At 43.1% G+C, this 17,914-nt stretch overlaps 1 protein-coding gene across 1 annotated transcript in view; it reads right to left on the bottom strand.

Moving 5' to 3' along the window:
* SAMHD1 (SAM domain and HD domain 1) overlaps positions 1-17,914 on the bottom strand; it is a 57,144-nt gene that overhangs the window by 2,628 nt on the left and 36,602 nt on the right. Inside the window, exons 10-15 of the mRNA XM_011929092.1 lie at positions 17,350-17,441; positions 16,158-16,273; positions 10,699-10,838; positions 9,492-9,584; positions 3,762-3,866; positions 3,143-3,280 (exon numbers count right to left, since the gene is read on the bottom strand). Coding sequence (XP_011784482.1) covers positions 3,143-3,280; positions 3,762-3,866; positions 9,492-9,584; positions 10,699-10,838; positions 16,158-16,273; positions 17,350-17,441 — 684 coding nt within the window. The remainder of the gene's footprint in view (positions 1-3,142; positions 3,281-3,761; positions 3,867-9,491; positions 9,585-10,698; positions 10,839-16,157; positions 16,274-17,349; positions 17,442-17,914) is intronic.

The raw sequence follows: 17,914 nt of genomic DNA, 5'->3' as shown, positions 1-17,914 counted from the left end.
GGGGTTTCACCATGTTAGCCAGGATGGTCTCGATCTCCTGACCTCGTGATCCACCCGCCTCGGCCTCCCAAAGTGCTGGGATTATAGGCATGAGCCACCGCACCCAGCCTCATCTCTATTTCTACCCACGTTTCTTTCTTTGAGACAGCATCTTGCTCTGTCAACCAGGCTGGAGTGTAGTGGTGTGATCATAGCTCACTGCACCCTCAGACTCCTAGGCTCAAACAATCCTCCCACCTCAGCCTCCCAAAGTGCTAGGATTATAGATGTGAGCCACCATGCCTAGCATATAGCCAACTTTTTTATTTACACTCATTCTAATTTCAATTCTAGTGAATTTTATAAATGTAAACAAATACGTCACTTTCCTGCTTAAAACCCTTCAGTGCCAATGCTCCCTACTGCTCTTGGCTGACAGGACCGTGCATAAAGCCCTAGACACCTCCACACTCTATGCTCCTTCCTGAAATGCACCATGTTCTTTCTCATCTTCCAAATTAACCCTGTGGTGTCTATGCCTTAACCCCTCCCCTACCACCACCTCCTGCTGCCAGCCCTTAACCCAGACGACTCCTCACTCAACCTTCAGGTCTCAGTTTATAAGCCCTTCTTTAAATAAGCTTTTCCTGACCAACCAAGACCCGCTAAATCCTCCTTTTCCTCCTCTAAGACTGTGTACTCACCCTACACCCAAAGTACTTACCATGCTCCTATAATTATTAATTTATGGAGCAAAATTAATAATTATTATTATCCCCAACTAGATTGTTATCCCCAACCTGAATGGGATCCATGGGTTATTAGGAACTGTCTATCTACGTACTGTTCCAGGCACCTAACAAGGGCATGGCAAAATACTCACTCAGTGAGTAAATGTACCAAATTTATAGTAGTTATCATGACACAGACAAACTTTAATAGCCTCTCTTGACTCTCTGTTTCCAGCCTCTCCAAGCTCCAGGCTATCTGCAGCTAGAGTGCTCAGTGATTTAGTTTCAGTGATTTAATTTCACAGTACCTAGGACAGACATACAGCTGACCCTCTGCATCTATGGGCAGATTCAACCAACTGTAGATAGAAAATGTGAGGAGGGAGAAATGGATGCCTGCGTCTATACTAAGCATGTACAGAGTTTCTTCTTGTCATGATTCCCTAAACAATACAGTATTAACAACTATTTACATAGGATTTACATTGTAGTAGGTTTTATAAGTAATCTAGAGATATTTAAAGTATAAAAGAGGATATGCATAGGTCATATGCAAACACTATACCATTTTATATAAGGCACTTGAGCCTCCATGGATTTTTCTATCTGGGGGTCCTGGAGCCAGTTCCCCACAGATGCCAAGGGACAATTCTACTCTTATTCCCCCGGGTTTCACTCTAGTTGGAGCTGACACACATTCAGGCAGATGCTATAGTGCATGGCAACTCTTGAATGTGCTCAGTGATTCTCTCCCCACTGTACGGAGAAAAAAATCTCCCAGCCAATTATCCAAGGTTCTCCATAATCCAGTTCCCATTTAACCTCTCCACACTTAACAGTAAGAATTTTCTGGCTGGGCATGGTGGCTTCCACCTGTAATCCCAGCACTTTGGGGGGCTGAGGTGGGTGCATCACGAGGTCAGGAGATCGAGACCATCCTGGCTAACATAATGAAACCCTGTCTCTACTAAAATACAAAAATTTAGCTAGGCATTATGGCACGTGCCTACTTGGGAGGCTGAGGCAGGGGAATCGCTTGAACCTGGGAGGCAGAGGTTGTAGTAAGTGCAGTTGTCACTCCAGCCTGGGTGACAAAGCAAGACTGTCCCCCAAAAAATGAATGAATTAATTAATTTAAAAAAATAATTTTCTACCCTGGACAGACAGGTCTCCTCATGGTCCCCTACATACTCTCAGCTCATTCCAGCTTCATGCCTTTGTTTGTGCTCCTCCCATTGCCAAATATACCCTTCATTCTCCCTGCTGCTCATCCAAACACAACCCTGCCTTCAAGATCTAGCAGATCCTGCCCCTTCACCAGGCTTCTCCCAGAGATCTTCCAACTCTCTGAATCCTCAGAGATCTTACCTGGATCATGCCGTGATGCCATGTGGCACTTGATAAAGCACCGACATCCTGAGCTATGCTTTCATGTCTCACCCTATACTTTGTTCCCTTTAGCACCTGACACACAGGGAGGTGTGAGGGAGAGTTCCAGACTAGGCAGTAAAGCACTGTTTCCCTGCTTGCCAATTATATTCATTCATTCAGTCAATAAATGCCAACTGGCCACATTGTCTGTGCAGACACCTACTATGTGTAGGTCAGTAAGAGACAATTTTAACAACATTCTCTACAGGGTTGGCAACTGTGGCTTGGCTCCTCTTCCCTCTACTCTCATTCTTGATAATTTAAATAGCTAACTAATATACAGAAGTAACCAGGTTTAGAAACATGAAGTCTATTATCAATTGTATGTTAAACAAGTTAACTACTCAGCTTTGGTAACCTCTGAAAGATGGAGACACTATGAACAACCTTCCAGGGCCACTGGTGAACAACATTAGAAAGCATTATTTACATGTTCACATTTGTATCTTTTATTATTAGGACAATAATGCTAAACAGTATCCATTCCCAACTCCTGTAGGAAGAAATCACTGGCTGACACAGATTCAGACATTTTAAAAGGAAAGAAAGTGAAAGACCTTATTTTCTTTCTTTTTTTTTTTTTTTTTTGAGGCGGAGTCTCGCTCTGTCGCCCGGACTGGAGTGCAGTGGCCGGATCTCAGCTCACTGCAAGCTCCGCCTCCCGGGTTTACGCCATTCTCCTGCCTCAGCCTCCGGAGTAGCTGGGACTACAGGCGCCCGCCACCTCGCCCGGCTAGTTTTTTTGTATTTTTAGTAGAGACGGGGTTTCACCATGTTAGCCAGGATGGTCTCGATCTCCTGACCTCGTGATCCGCCCGTCTCGGCCTCCCAAAGTGCTGGGATTACAGGCTTGAGCCACCGCGCCCGGCCAAGACCTTATTTTCAAAACCATAACCAAGTGACTACAACTTAAATGGGAACTTTTCAGCAGACAGAATTATTTTTGGTTTTTACTTAAAAATAAAAAATTGTGCGAAGTTTGTGAGTAATAGGCCACCTACCTGAGGCTTGGTGAAATTTCTGTCTGCGCACCACTGAACAAAATGTTGTTTTGCGGCATACAAACTCTTTCTGTCCATCTTCTTACAATATACTCGAATCAGCTGCTCTGCAAATTTCTCTGGCAGAAGTTGTGAAACCTTTTTAAAATGAAGAGATTTCACTATCACCTTGAATTCACACATTGGAGATACTAGCTGGTCCCTAGGCTCCTAACTATTTCTTTTTTTTTCGAGACAAGGTCTCCCTGTCATCCAGGCTGGAGTGCAGTGGCACAATCACAGCTCACTGAGGCCTTGACCTCCCAGGCTGAAGCGATCCTCCCACCTCAGCCTCCTAAGTAGCTGGAACTACAGGCATTAGCTACCATGCCTAAGTTTTTTATTTTTTGTAGAGATGGGGTCTCGCTTTGTTGGCCAGGCTGATCTTAAGCTCTCGGTCTCAAGTGATCCTCCCGCTTCAGCCTCCCAAAGCACTGGGATTACCGGTATGAGCTACTGTGCCAGGCCCACTTTAATTGCAAAGATACGCCTTAAAACCTAGTTTGCATATAAAATGCTAATTTACCATAAAGATTTGCTACATGCCATTACAGTATATTTGTTTTGCCTAAGTAGTTACCTGGTTTTTTGTAATCCTGATTGGTCTGTTGGGGTCAGTCTTACAATAGAAGCTAACATGATCAATTGGATTATTTTCTTGCATTCCATAATCCATGTTGATAACCTAAATAAAAGCAATACGTAAGTAATCATATAGCAACCAGGAGAACTGAATTCAGGGCTGTAGGAGCATAACAAGAAATGGAACAGAGGCCACCTGATTACAGGGCAGAGTGGCTCAGGCCTGTAATCCTAGCATTTTGGGAGGCCAAGGCAGGTAAATCATGAGGTCAGGAGTTCGAGACCAGCCTGACCAACATACTGAAACCCCCGTCTCTACTAAAAATACAAAAATTAGCTGGGCATGGTGGCATGCGCCTGTAACCCCAGTTACTCGGGAGACTGAGGCAGGAGAATTGCTTGAATCTGGGAGGTGGAGGTTGCAGTGAGCTGAGATCGCACCACTGCACTCTAGCCTGGCAACAGAGTGAGACTGTGCCCCCCCCAAAAAAAAAGAAAAGAAAAAGAAATGGAATAGAGCCTTCTGGGGATTCGGAAGTAAGAATGTTGATAAGGTGACTCATGATGGAATAAAAATAACTGGTTCATGATCACTCTTAGGGATTTGGTATTGAAATCTGGGGAAAAATGGGAAATGTACTTGTGTGTTCAATCTAAGCATGGTGTAAACTCAATCCTTGCTATGTGACAGATACAGGTAGACACTAGAAGTACAACAAGGACACTTTAAAATAAAATACCAGACCGAATGCAGTGGCTCACTTGAGACCAGGAGTTCGAGACTACCCTGGTCAACATGGTGAAACACTGTCTCTACCAAAAATACAAAACAAAACAAAATTAGCCAGACATGGTGTTATGTATCTGTGGTCCAAGCTACTTGGGAGGCTGAGGCACAAGAATTGCTTGAACCTGGCAGGCAGAGGTTGCAGTGAGTTGAGATTGCACCACTGCACTCCAGCCTAGGCAACAGAGCAAGACTCTGCCTCCAAAAATAAATAAGTAAAGAAAATTCTAGCCCCCACAAACCAGGCAGCCCTAGATTGAAGTTCAACAAATAATTATAAAAGTATGCAACCACAGTTGAAAAGCAAAGGGTGCTTTGAAATGTTCTAACAGGGTACCTGATGTAGCCTAGGGTGCCCGGAGAAAACATTTTCCTGGGAAAGTGACTTTACTAAGTGAGCAAGAAACAAACTGGCTTAGGTGGGAAGAAAAAGAATTGCAGGCAGAAGAAACAGTTCAGAAGCAGAGAGTACTGAAACTATCTCCTGGATTTAGCAACTCTGAAGTCACTGGAGATCCTGGAGAGAGTATAGTGATGGCAACAGAGAAAAAGGTTCAGGAGAAAATAAGAAACAGAAATGTAAGAGGCGTGATGGCTCATGCCTGTAATCCCAGCACTTTGGGAGGCCGACGCGAGCGGATCACAAGGTCAGGAGATCAAGACCAGCCTGGCCAATATTGTGAAACCCCATCTCAACTAAAAATACAAAAATTAGCTGGATGTGGTGGCAGGCACCTGTAGTCCTGGCTACTCAGGAGGCTGAGGCAGGAGAATCGCTTGAACCCAGGAGGTGGAGGTTGCAGTGAGCCAAGATCAGGCCACTGCACTCTAGCCTGGGCGACACAGTGAGACTCTGCCTCAAAAAAAAAGTAAGAGAAGGCAACTTTTAGAAGTTTTGCTGTTCAGAGGAGGCAAGACGTTAAAGAAAACAAAATTACAGCTAGATAGGAGGAGTAAGTTCTAGGGTTCTCTAGTTCTGTAGGATGACTACGACTATAGTTAACAGTAATTTCCTTTGTTTTGACATAGAGCCTTGCTCTGTTGCTCTGACTGGACTGCAGTGCACAATCTTGGCACACTGCAACCTCCGCCTCCTGGGTTCAAGTGATTCCCCTGCCTCAGCCTCCTAAGTAGCTGGGATTACAGGCATGCACCACCACACCCAGCTAAGTTTTGTATTTTTAGTAGAGATGGGGTTTCACCATGTTGACCAGGCTGGTCTCAAACTCCTGGCCTCAAGTGATCCACCCGCCTAGGCCTCCCAAAGTGCTGTGATTACAGGCATGAGCCACCACAGCCGGCCTAGTTAACAGTAACCTATTACACAGTCTTTTTGTTATTTTTTATATGGAGTCTCTCTGTCACCAGGTTGGAATGCAGTGGCTCCATCTCTGCTCACTGCAACCTCCGCCTCCCGGGTTCAAGCAATTTTCCTGCCTCAGCCTCCCAAGTAGCTCCAAGTAGCCTCCCAGGTGCGTGCCATCACACCTGGCTAATTTATTTTATTTCATTTCAGTAGAGACAGGGTTCCACCATGTTGGCCAGGATGGTCTTGATCTCCTGACCTCGTGATCCGCCTGCCTTGGCCTCCCAAAGTGCTGCGATTACAGGCATGAGTCACCATGCCCGGCCTATTACATAGTTTTAAATAGCTTGAAGGAAAATATTAAATGTTCCCAACACAGAGAAATAATAAATGTTTTAGATGATGCATATGCTAACTGCCCTGATCTGATCATCAGACATTTATATACACTATGTACCCCATGAAAATGGGACAGTTATCATTTGTCAGTTTAAAAAATACATAAAATAAAAACATAAAGGAAAAAAAAGACAGCAAGAAAGAAGTACCTGGAGAGGAATTTGGTACCTTAGAAAGGTAAGGGAAGATGAGTCTGACCCTGAAAAAGAGGAGAGGGGTGAAGAGCAGTGTGGTGTTCACGATTTTCTTGAGACAGGCTCTTGCTCTGTCGCCTAGGCTAGAGTGCAGTGGTGCGATATCAGCTCACTGCAACCTCCACCTCCTGGGCTCAAGTAATCTTCCCACCTTGGCCTCCTAAGTAGCTGGGACTACAGGCGTGCACCACCACACCTGGATAATTTTTGTGTTTTTGGTACAGATGGGGTTTTGCTGCAGCAAGCCATGATCATGCCACTGCACTTCAGCCTGGGACACAGACAGAGACCCTGTCTCAAAATAAACAAAAGTTTAAATTAACATTGGTTGGGTGTAGTGGCTCATGCCTGTAATCCCACACTTTAGGAGGCTAAGGCAGCAAGATTGCTTGAGGCTAGGAGTTTGAGAGCAGCCTGGGCAACAGAGTGAGACCCTATCTATACAAAAAATTTAAAAATTAGCTGGGCATGGTGGCATGTGTCTGTAGTCCTAGCTACTCAGGAGGCTGAGGTGGGAGGATCACTTGAGCCCAGGAGTTTAGGTTATAATGAGCTGTGATTACATCACTGCACTCCAGCCTGGGCAACAGAGCAAGATCCTGTCTCTAAAAAATAAACAAATAATACTAAATACAATAAAAAATGAAGTTATTCAGTTACAGCAACCACATTTCAGGTGCTCAACACCTGCATGCAGCTAGTGGCTATGAACAGGGACAGCACTGACCAAGAATATCTCTGTCACTGCAGAAAGTTCTATAGGACAACACTTCTCTAGAACACAAGTAGAGTTACCCTAAGCCTTTGACAAGAACAAAGCTGTTTCCCCAGTATACAAATGGGAATACTGAATACAGTTGCCGATGGAGGCAGGCTTGTTTCTTTGGTGAGAAAGGTGTAAGGAGTTGCTACTTAATGTCCTATAGGTTATCTTGGAAATAAGAATCAAAGGTTAGGTTATTCATGAGGTGAATATAGCTGGAGGTGGGAAGCATGGTTGGATTTCTGAGAAGAGGGAGGACAGTTTGAAATGATGATGATGATTATTATTAGTATTACTTTTTGAGATGGGGGTCTTGCTCTGTTGCCCAGGATGGAGTGCAGTGGCAGGATCTTGGCTCACTGCAACCTCTGCCTCCCAGGTTCAAGTGATTCTCCTGCCTCAGCCTCCTTGAGTAGCTGAGATTACAGGCACCCACCACCATCCCTGGCTAATTTTTGTATTTTTAGTAGAGATGGGGTTTTGCCATGTTGGCCAGGCTGGTCTCGAACTCCTGACCTCAGGTGATCTGCCCGCCTCAGCCTCCCAAAGTGCTGGGATTGCAGGCGTGAGCCACCGTGCCTGGCCTGAAATGATTATTAGAGACTCGGAGAATCACACTAAGCCTGCCAGAAGGCCCAGCTTAGTTTCATGACCGGGAATTTATAGATATGCCTGTACGGTGATGGTACCCAGGAGCATTTATGTGTCCAGGTATAGGTGTGGAGATGTTTAGATTTGATTCATCTAGGTTGTATGGCCTTCTGCTAGGTAGATGCAAAGAAGGAAAAGAGAGTTGAGGGTAACTGCAGAAAAATGGGTGAATTACTGTATCACAATATCCAAGATACTTTTTTTGTTTGTTTGTTTTTTGAGATGGAGTCTCATTCTGTTGCCCAGGCTGGAGTGCAGTGGTGTGATCTCAGCTCACTGCAACCTCTGCCTCCTGGGTTCAAGCGATTCTCCTGCCTCAGCTTCTCAAGTAACTGGGATTATAGGCGTGTGCCACCACGCCTGGCTAATTTTTTATATTTTTAGTAGAGATGGGGTTTCACCGTGTTGGCCAGGCTGGTCTCGAACTCCTGACTTCAAGTGATTCACCCTCCTTGGCCTCCCAAGGTGCTGGGATTATAGGCATGAGCCATTGCACCAGGCCTACATGTGGAAAGAAATGAAGATAGAAAGCCACTGACAAGCTCGAAGAAAGTGAGGACACAATAAACTAGAAGGCCTGATGAGCTAGGAAAACATGGATGAGGAGGAAAGGGGTTTGTGGACAGAGAAACGTATGTTTAAACTAGTGATTTTACAGGGAGGGCAATTTTGAATGTTGATAAGGTCCAGGGTGTAATCTGCTGAGACTACTGGCCTGAGGTGCAGTGCTGTCTAGCTCTGTCGCCCAGGCTGGAGTGCAGTGGCGTGGTATCGGCTCACTGCGACCTCCACCTCCCGGGTTCAAGTGATTCTCCTGCCTCAGCCTCCTGAGTAGCTGGGACTACAGACACATACCACCACACCCAGCTAATTTTTGAATTTTTAGTAGCGATGGGGGTTTCACCATGTTGGCCAGGATGGTCTCAATCTCCTGACTTTGTGATCAACCTGCCTCAGCTTCCCAAAGTGCTAGGATTACAGTCATGAGCCACTGTGACCAGCTCTTTTTTTTTTTTTCTTTTTCTTTTGGAGACAGAGTCTTACTCTGCTGCTCAGGCTGGAGTGCAGTGGCGTGATCTTGGCTCACTGCAACCTCTGCCTCCTGGGTTCAAGCAATCCTCCTGCCTCAGCCTCCCGAGTAGCTGGGACTATAGGCGCGAGCCACCAAGCCCGGCTAATTTTTTTGTATTTTCACTAGAAACAGGGTTTTGCCTTGTTGGCCAGGCTGGTTTCGAACTCCTGACTCAGGTGATCCACCCACCTTGGCCTCCCAAAGTGCTGGGATTACAGGCGTGAGCCACAGTGCCTGGCCCTACAACTTTTTCCTCTGTGTTTGTATGCAGGCAACAAAAAAAAAATAAAATGTGTTACTTGTGTAATTAAAAATTTTTAATATAGACAATGTAATCACATGACCCCAATTATAATAAAAATAATGGCAAAATATCACAAATCAAATTTTTTTGTGGTTAATAATATTGGTTCTCTTTGTAAGGGCACAGATGACTTCCTTTTATCTTTCTGCATTTTTCTAAGTAATTATAATGAACACGTACTACTTTTATAATGGTGGGTGCTTTATTGTTAAAAAATTATTCACTCAGTTTATTACTGGACTAATTACTTACATCCACTATAAAATCTTCAGCCTCCAGTTTTACTTCCAGCAATTCTTTGGGTTTAGCAGCAGCAACCTCTTTTGGAAGAGATTCATAGTCCTCCTGGAAAACACAAGACTCCTCATGTTGGAATCCATTTTTCATCATTAAGCCTTCATGCCACAAACAGGTTCTCTTTATGAAAATGGCACCTAACTAAGAAAAATGATTAGAGATATCCTTAACAAATATAGCTCCTACCAATGTCACCCGTTAAACAAATAAAGCGATTTTTATAAAAAATTGTAAAAAGTGGCCAGGCATAGTGGCTCATGCCTATAATCCAAGCACTCTGGGATGCCGAGGTGGGCGGATCATGAGGTCAGGAGTTCAAGACCAGCCTGACCAACATGGTGGAACCCCGTCTCTACTAAAAATACAAAAATTAGCTGGGCGTGGTGGCGGGTGCCTATAATCCCAGCTACTCGGGAGGCTGAGGCAGGAGAATTGCTCGAACCCAGGAGGTGGAGGGTACAGTGAGCTGAGATCACGCCACTGCACTCTAGCCTGGGTGACAAAGTGAGACTCTGTCAAAAAAAAAAAAAAAAAAAAAAAAATTCACATTTTGAAAAAAAAAAAAAAGTGGCATTAACCTATTAGTACAACAAGAGGAAGTATAACCCAAGAAATTATTGAGGTAGGATGTGGTTATAAGTATGACTTGTGTTATAGCTTTCTGGCAAAGAGAAAACTCTTCAACAAGTAGGAGGTGAAAATAGATATTTGAGTTAAAGAAGACAAGTATGTGCCATCTGGGAGACTGATACCCTGTGAAGGAACCAAGTCATTACAACAGGTCACCACAGCCTCAATGAAGCTCATGCAGGCACTTTCTTTGGAGGTCCCTTTCCCTTATATTCATTTTCCCATGCTTGAATCTAGCCAAAATTAGAGACCCACTCTCACTTCCTGGATGAGAGCAAAGATTTGGAGTTAAGTTAGACCTGGCTTTTGAATCCTGGCTAAATATGCTTTCGTGAGCAAGTTATTTAATCTCAGTGAAGCCTCAGTTTCTCTATCTGTAAAACAGGCCTAAGACCCCTGCACTGCTGTAAAGATTAAATGAGAGTAAATGTAAAGCACTTAGTACAGAGTCATAGTATCACGATAGGTTAGTGGTTTCCTCTTGGAGGACAGAGGTAACCTTTCACTAATGGAAAGATGCCTGATAACTCACCTTTTTAATCTTTACTTGTCCCGTTGGCTGGGTCTCACCCACATACTTGAATAGATTACGGTATTCAATTTGTTTTAAAATCTCTCGTGCGTCTTTCAATTTGGGATCAGTAGAGTATAAAATCTCCAGAAAAATGTTATCTGCCAATTTGATGACATTTCAGTTACATTAAAATAAAAACACAGAGTTAAAGAATTACATAGTGCTATTCTACTGAAAAGATCTTAACAGGTAGGTACATTATTATTTTAGCAATATGAGAAAATTTTTTAAAATACTTAAGTGAAAAAACCTTTTAAAACTGTTCCAGTTGACCAGTCGCAGTGGCTCATGCCTGCAAACCCAGCACTTTGAGAGGCCGAGGCGGGCGGATCACTTGAGGTCAGGAGTTCGAGACCAGCCTGTCCAACATGGTGAAACCCCGTCTCTACTAACAATACAAAAAAAATTAGCTGGGTGTGGTGGCGGGCACCTGTAATCCCAGCTACTCAGGAGGCTGAGGCAGGAGAATTGCTTGAGCCTGGAAAGTGGAGGTTGCAGTGAGCCAAGATTGCGCCATTGCACTCAAGCCTGGACAACAAGAGTGAGACTCTGTCTCAAAAATAAAAGTTCCTGTCAATGACTTGGATTTAATTCCAGGTAATCCAGAGAGTGGGGAAGGATAGAGAGAAATAAGACTGCATTGGAGTTGATGACTGCTGAGCTGGGTGATGGGCACATAAATGTGTATGGATTTATTGTTGACATGTTTTATTTTGTTTTTAAAAGAGAATGGTGGCTAGGCACTGTGGCTCACATCTGTGATCCCAGCAATTTGGGAGGCCGAGGCAGGTGGATCACCTGAGGTCAGGAGCTCGAGACCAGCCTGGCCAACATGGCAAAACCCTGCCTCTACCAAAAATACAAAAATTAGCTGGGCATGGTGGTGCATGCCTGTGGTCCCAACTACTCAGGAGGCTGAGGCAGGAGAATTGCTTGAACCCTGGAGGTGGAGGTTGCAGTGAGCCGAGATGGCACCACTGCACTCCCACCTGGGTGACAGAGTGACACTATCTCAAAAAAAAAAAAAAAAAAGAGAGAGAATGGTCCTGAAATATTTACAAGCAAAATTATGTCTAGGATCTGCTTCAAAATAGTCCAGTGTTTGACATGAGTGGGTAGATGAGGAGATGAGGCAAAACTGCCATGTGCTGATAACTGTTGAAGCTAACTGACAGGTACTTTGTAAATTTCTATAATAATAAAACAACGATTTTTTAAGTGTCCCATTTGATGATGAGAGTAGAAGAAATATTTTTCCTTTCTTTCATTTTCTCCCAATTTTTATTTTGAAAAATTTCAAAATAAAATATCCTTCACTTAAATTCAACAATTGTTAATGTTTTTCTGCATGCACTTTCTACATATATATATCCCTGTGCAATTTTTTTTTTTTTTTTTTTGAGACAGAGTCTTGCTTTGTCATCCAGGCTGGCGTGCAGTGGTGTGATCTTGGCTCACTGCAACCTCTGCCTCCCAGGTTCAAGTGATTCTCTTGCCTCAGCCTCCTGAGTAGCTGGGACTACAGGTGTGTGCCACCATGCCCAGCTAATTTCTGTATTTTCAGTAGAGATTGGGTTTTACCACGTTGGTCATGCTGGTCTCAAACTCCTGGCCTCAAATGATTCACCTGCCTCAGCCTCCCAAAGTGCTGGGATTCCAGGTGTGAGCCACTTCACCTGGCCTTTTTCTTTGTTTTTTTTTTCTTCCTTTTAAGGAGACAAGGTCAGGTTCTGTGCCTAGGCTGAAGTGCAGTGGTGTGATCATAGTTCACTGCAGCATCAAAGTCCTGTGCTCAAGGCATCCTCCTGCCTTAGCCCTTGAGTAGCTGGGACTACAGATGTGCACCACCATGCCTGGCTAAATTTTTTTTTTTTTTTTTGAGACAGGGTCTCACTGTCTCATCAGGCTGGAGTAAAGTGGTATATGATTATGGCTCACTGCATCCTTGACCTCCTGGGCTCAGGCAATCTTCCTGCCTCAGCCTCCTGAGTAACTGGGACTACAGGCACATGCCACCATGCCCAGCTAAATCAAAAGCTAGTTTAAATAAATGTAAATATAATTTGAAAAAATTAATCTTCCTGCCTCAGTCTCCTGAACAGCTGGGACTAAAGGTATGTGCCACTCTGCCCGGCTAATTTTTTAATTTTTTTGTAGAGACAGAGTCTCACCCTGTTGCCCAGGCTGGAGTGCAATGGTGCAATCTCGGCTCACTGCAACCTCTGCCCCCTGGGTTCAAATGATTCTCCTGTCTCAGGCTCCGGAGTAGCTGGGATTACAGGCACCAGGCTGGTCTCAAACTCCTGACCTCGTATTCGCCCACTTCGGCCTCCCAAAGTGCTGGGATTACAGGCGTGAGCCACCATGCCCGGCTGACTTTTTAAAATGTAGCATCACTTGCATTATTATGAATGAAAATTAAAAGTATCCTCAACTTGTTCAATTTTTTTTTTTTTTTAACTTTTATGTTATTTATTTATTTATTTCATGTTTGAGATGGAATCTCGCTCTGTCATCCAGGCTGGAATGCAGTGGTGCGATCATGGCTTACTGCAACCTCCGCCTCCTGGGTTCAAGTGATTCTTGTGCCTCAGTCTCTGAGTAGCTGCGACTATAGGCACCCGCCACCACGTCAAGCTAATACTTTGTATTTTTAGTGGAGACAGGGTTTCACCATGTTGATCAGGCTGGTCTTGAACTCCTGACCTCAAGTGATCCACCTGCCTCAGCCTCCCAAAGTGTTGGGATTATAGGCATGAGTCACCCTGCCTAGACTTATATATATATTTTTAAAGAACAATGTATATAGTTCTTGTAAGTTAATTTTTTATTTTTTTCTCTATTATTATTATTATTTGATACAGGGTCTTGCTCTGTTACCCAGGCTGGACTGCAGTGGTGCAATCTTGGCTCACTGCAATCCCCACCTCCTGGGCTCCAGTGATTCTCCAACCTCAGCATCCTGAGTAGCTGGGACTATAGGCACGTACCATCACGGCTAATTTTTAAATTTTTTATAGAAACAGGGTTTCAGCATGTTGCCCAGGCTGATCTCAAACTCCTGGGCTCAAGCGATCCATCTGCCTTGGTCTCCTAGAGTGCTGGGATTATAGGCATGAGCCACCTTGTTTGGCCTATTATGTATCTTTTGATTGAATTTACTGAAAGGTAATGTGAAGTCTGTCAAGTTGAATAATAAAAATTTGGGCTTGTATTTTACATGCCTTTTCCCCCCATTTCATTTTTCTAGTAATTCATTTTTATCATACTTTACAGAAATAACAATCTGCATGGGGTTGGTAATTTAAAAAACTGGTTCTTCAAAGACAGTTTAGGAGGAGATAGTTTAGGTTTCATTTTGTCCGTCTGCAGCAAATAGAATCCAGCTGCCGTAGAAGTAGCACTCTAGGCAGGAAGCTATGGTAGTGATTTGGCTGTGTCTTAGGTCACTTAGCTTCTGTTGTTTTTCTCCATTTTCAGAGCCTCCAACCTTTCCACGGATTCTGTAAGCTATGTGATTGCTTTCCAATTTTATTTTTATTTTTTGTTTATTTATTTATTTATTTTTGAGACAGAGTCTTGCTCTGTTGCGCAGGCTGGAGTGCAATGGTGTGATCTCGGCTCACTACAACCTCTGCCTCCTGGGTTCAAGCGATTCTCCTGCCTCAGCCTCCTGAGTAGCTGAGATTACAGGTATGCGTCACCATGCCTGGCTAATCTTTGTATTTGTAGTAGAGACAGGGTTTTACAATTTTGGACAGGATGGTCTCAAACTTCTGACTTCAGGTAATCTGCCCTCCTTGGCCTCCCAAAGTGCTGGGATTACAGGCATGAGCCACCATGCCTGGCCCAATTTTATTTTTAGTTAAACAGTTTCATAATTTGTAACTAAGAACTCTGGTGTATATTTTTCATTTTACTTATTTTGCTTTATCTCAGTCAATACTTTCCCACATTAAAGAACTAGCTGTGGCTGGGTGCAGTGGCTCATGCCTGTAATCCCAGCACTTTGGGAGGCCGAGGCAGGAGTTCCAGACCAGCCTGGCTGACATGGTGAAACCCTGTCTCTACTAAACATACAAAAAAAAATTAGCTGGGAGTGGTGGTAGGCACCTGTAATCCCAGCTACTCGGGAGGCTGAGGAAGGAGAATCGCTTGTACCCAGGAGGTGGAGGCTGCAGTGAGCCGAGATCGTGCCATTGTATTCCCGACTGGGCTACAAGAGCAAAACTCTGTCCCACACTCAAAAAAAAAGAACCTTTCCACACTAAGCTGTAGATTTTGTTTCTGCAGAAGTGTGGATAGATGTTCCTGGCATCTTGTGTTTTTGTAATGAAAATAATGTTAAATGGTCAAGTCAGTTTTTTGGTGTTCAATATTAGTCCAGGTATGAGTTAAATAATGACAAGTCTGGGCAACATAGTGGGACCCTGTCTCTACAAAAATTGAAAAAATTACCCAGGTGTGGTAGCACATGCCTATAGTCCCAGCTACTTGGCTGAGGCAAGAGGATCACTTGAGCCCGGGAGGTTGAGGCTGCAATAAGCTATGATGGCACCACTGCACTCCAGCCTGGATGACAGAATAAAATCCTGTCTCAAAATAAATAAAAAAATAAAAATTAAATTAAAAAGTTAAATAATGGGCCAGGCTTGGTGGCTCACACCTGTAATCCCAGCACTCTGAGAGATCAAGGCAGATGAATCACATGAGGTCAGGAGTTCGAGACCAGCCTGGCCAATATGGTGAAACCCCGTCTCTACTGAAAATACAAAAATTAGCTGGGCATGGTGGGGCATGCCTGTAGTCCCAGCTACCCAGGAAACTGAGGCAGAAGAATTGCTGAAACCCAAGAGGTGGAGGTTGCAGTGAGCCAAGACTGCACCAGTGCACTCCAGCCTAGGTGACAGAGCGAGACTCCATCTGCAGGAAAAAAAAAAAAAAGTTAAATAATGTATATTGAGTACTTATGTGTCAAGTCTATACTAGGTGCTATGCCTCATTTAAACATCACAACAAAACTGTATACTAGGTATCATTACCCTCATTTTACAGATGAAAGATTCAGATAGGTCAAATCCCTTTATCAAGGTCACTTTATTGGTACAAGACAGAAATAAAACTCAAATTCAAAAGGAGATAATTACTTGGGAAGCTAAAATCCTTCCACCGGCTGTGTACAGTGGGTCACACCTGTAATCCTGGCACTTTGGGAGGTCAAGGCAGGAAGATCGCTTGAGCCCAGGAGTTTGAGAGAAGCCTGGGCAATATAGTGAGACCCTTTCTTTCTTTTTTTAAAATTAAATAGTTATTTTGAAAAATGAAAAATAAAAGAAAGAAAAATAACTCACTGGCAATTCAAGGACATCTTATAGTTTATCTGAGATGGACCATCTATGTTACCTGTTACTTCTTACCTGTCAGCTTAGTATAGGCTTCCATGTCATCAATTGCTGTAGAAATGCGATACTTTTTTCCTCCAGCACCTGTAATCTCCATATAGTCGTCTGCTTTGAGGAAAGCATCTGTAATCCTAAAAATCATTTTGCAAAAATTTATGCTTATGAGAAATTTTGAATATTTGCCTTATGTCTTACTTAAGGAAATCTTTCTACTTTAGGGAAATAAAATAACGAGGCACAATGTTCTAAAGACAACTGCTTCTCCACCATACCAAATTTGTGCTTGGTGACCTGTGAGCTACCGTGCTTACTGTGTTCCAGGCACTGTGGCAGGGCTTTACATTCACCATCTTATTTAATCTTCCCAACAATAAGGTGGGTGTATTCAGCCCTCATTTTATAGACGCAGAAATGAAGTAAATTTTGATTTAACCAAGTTAGGAAGAAACAGGGCCAGGCTTTGAACCTAGATCTCTCTGAATTACAAAACAACAACAACAACAAAAACTCTTACCAAAGTATTAACATACAAATAGGAGAATGTACTCCAAGTAATCTGCTCATGACAAAGGATAGGTAAAAATAGGAATGAAGCTAAACTTCCTCAACACAAATGTGAAAACGAACATGAAGGGTTAATTAATTTAAGGCTATTTTAGAGACATGGAAGAAGTAACTTGGCTCACACCCAGTGTTTGATAACTCCTCATGGAATCTTTGAGTCACAGGGAGACCTGGCTGTACAGTTTTCTGCTATGGTTCTGACTGGGTTAGGAAGAGGTAAAATTGCTGTTGGTTTTACCATTTGGTACTAATTTTGATAAATATTTGACAGGATACAAATAGACATTAATCTTAATCCTTAAAGTTAATTTTTGTCATTAATCTCAGAATTCAAATATTCACGTCCTACCTCCCATTCTGCTGATGACTAATATCTGGTACGTAAGTGACTAGCTGTGCCAAGGTCCTGGGTGATCTCAGCACTGCCGCTTCATGTCTGGCCTAAGCCCCTTTATCCACTTCTCTCCTTTTCCTCCAACTAAAGTAACTCTATGCTAGATTTTTTTCTTTAAGGAAACCATTTTAAATTTGATCACTTAATATTTACTTGAACTTATCTAGAAATGTCTAGTTGAGCCTAGTATGATACTCTAGCCAAGTATCAAGGAAAATTTTATAGGGAAATGACAATCAAGTTTCTTACATTGTATCAATAATGTTGCCAACTTTGTGTTGATAAGCTCTACGGTGTAAAGAGTTACGAGTGTGGAACATGTCATACAGATTTCCAACTTCCTGCAGGAAAACATGAAGTAAATATTAATAGGATCAGATTATGTTAACCTTATTAGAGACAAGTATACAGGACAAGGAAAAGTGATTGTGGCAGACAAGAGGGCTTTGAACAGGGACTTCTTCATTAACACCTTTGACCCCACTACAAAATGAGGAGGCAGATTAGTAAAGCCATTTATTGGCTTGCAACTTTCATTCTTTTTTATTTTTATTTTTTATTTTTTTAAAGACAAGGTCTTGCTATGTTACTCAGGCTGGTCTTAAGTGATCTTCCCACCTCAACCTTGCTAGGATAACATGCATCAGCCACTGTGCCCAGCTAACTTTCATTCTTTTTTTTTTTTTTTTTTTTGTTAGACGGAGTCTTGCTCTGTTGGCCAGGCTGTAGTATAAGTCTTTCATTGCAAGAACTTTCATTCTTTTTCTTTTCTTTTCTTTTCTTTCTTTTTTTTTTTTTGAGATGGAGTCTCGCT

Source organism: Colobus angolensis, unplaced genomic scaffold, assembly GCF_000951035.1.
Source record: "Colobus angolensis palliatus isolate OR3802 unplaced genomic scaffold, Cang.pa_1.0 Scaffold8, whole genome shotgun sequence".
Lineage (NCBI taxonomy): Eukaryota > Metazoa > Chordata > Mammalia > Primates > Cercopithecidae > Colobus > Colobus angolensis.
The sequence above is the reverse complement of the archived record's forward strand: the minus strand, read 5'-3'. Positions and strand labels throughout refer to the sequence as shown.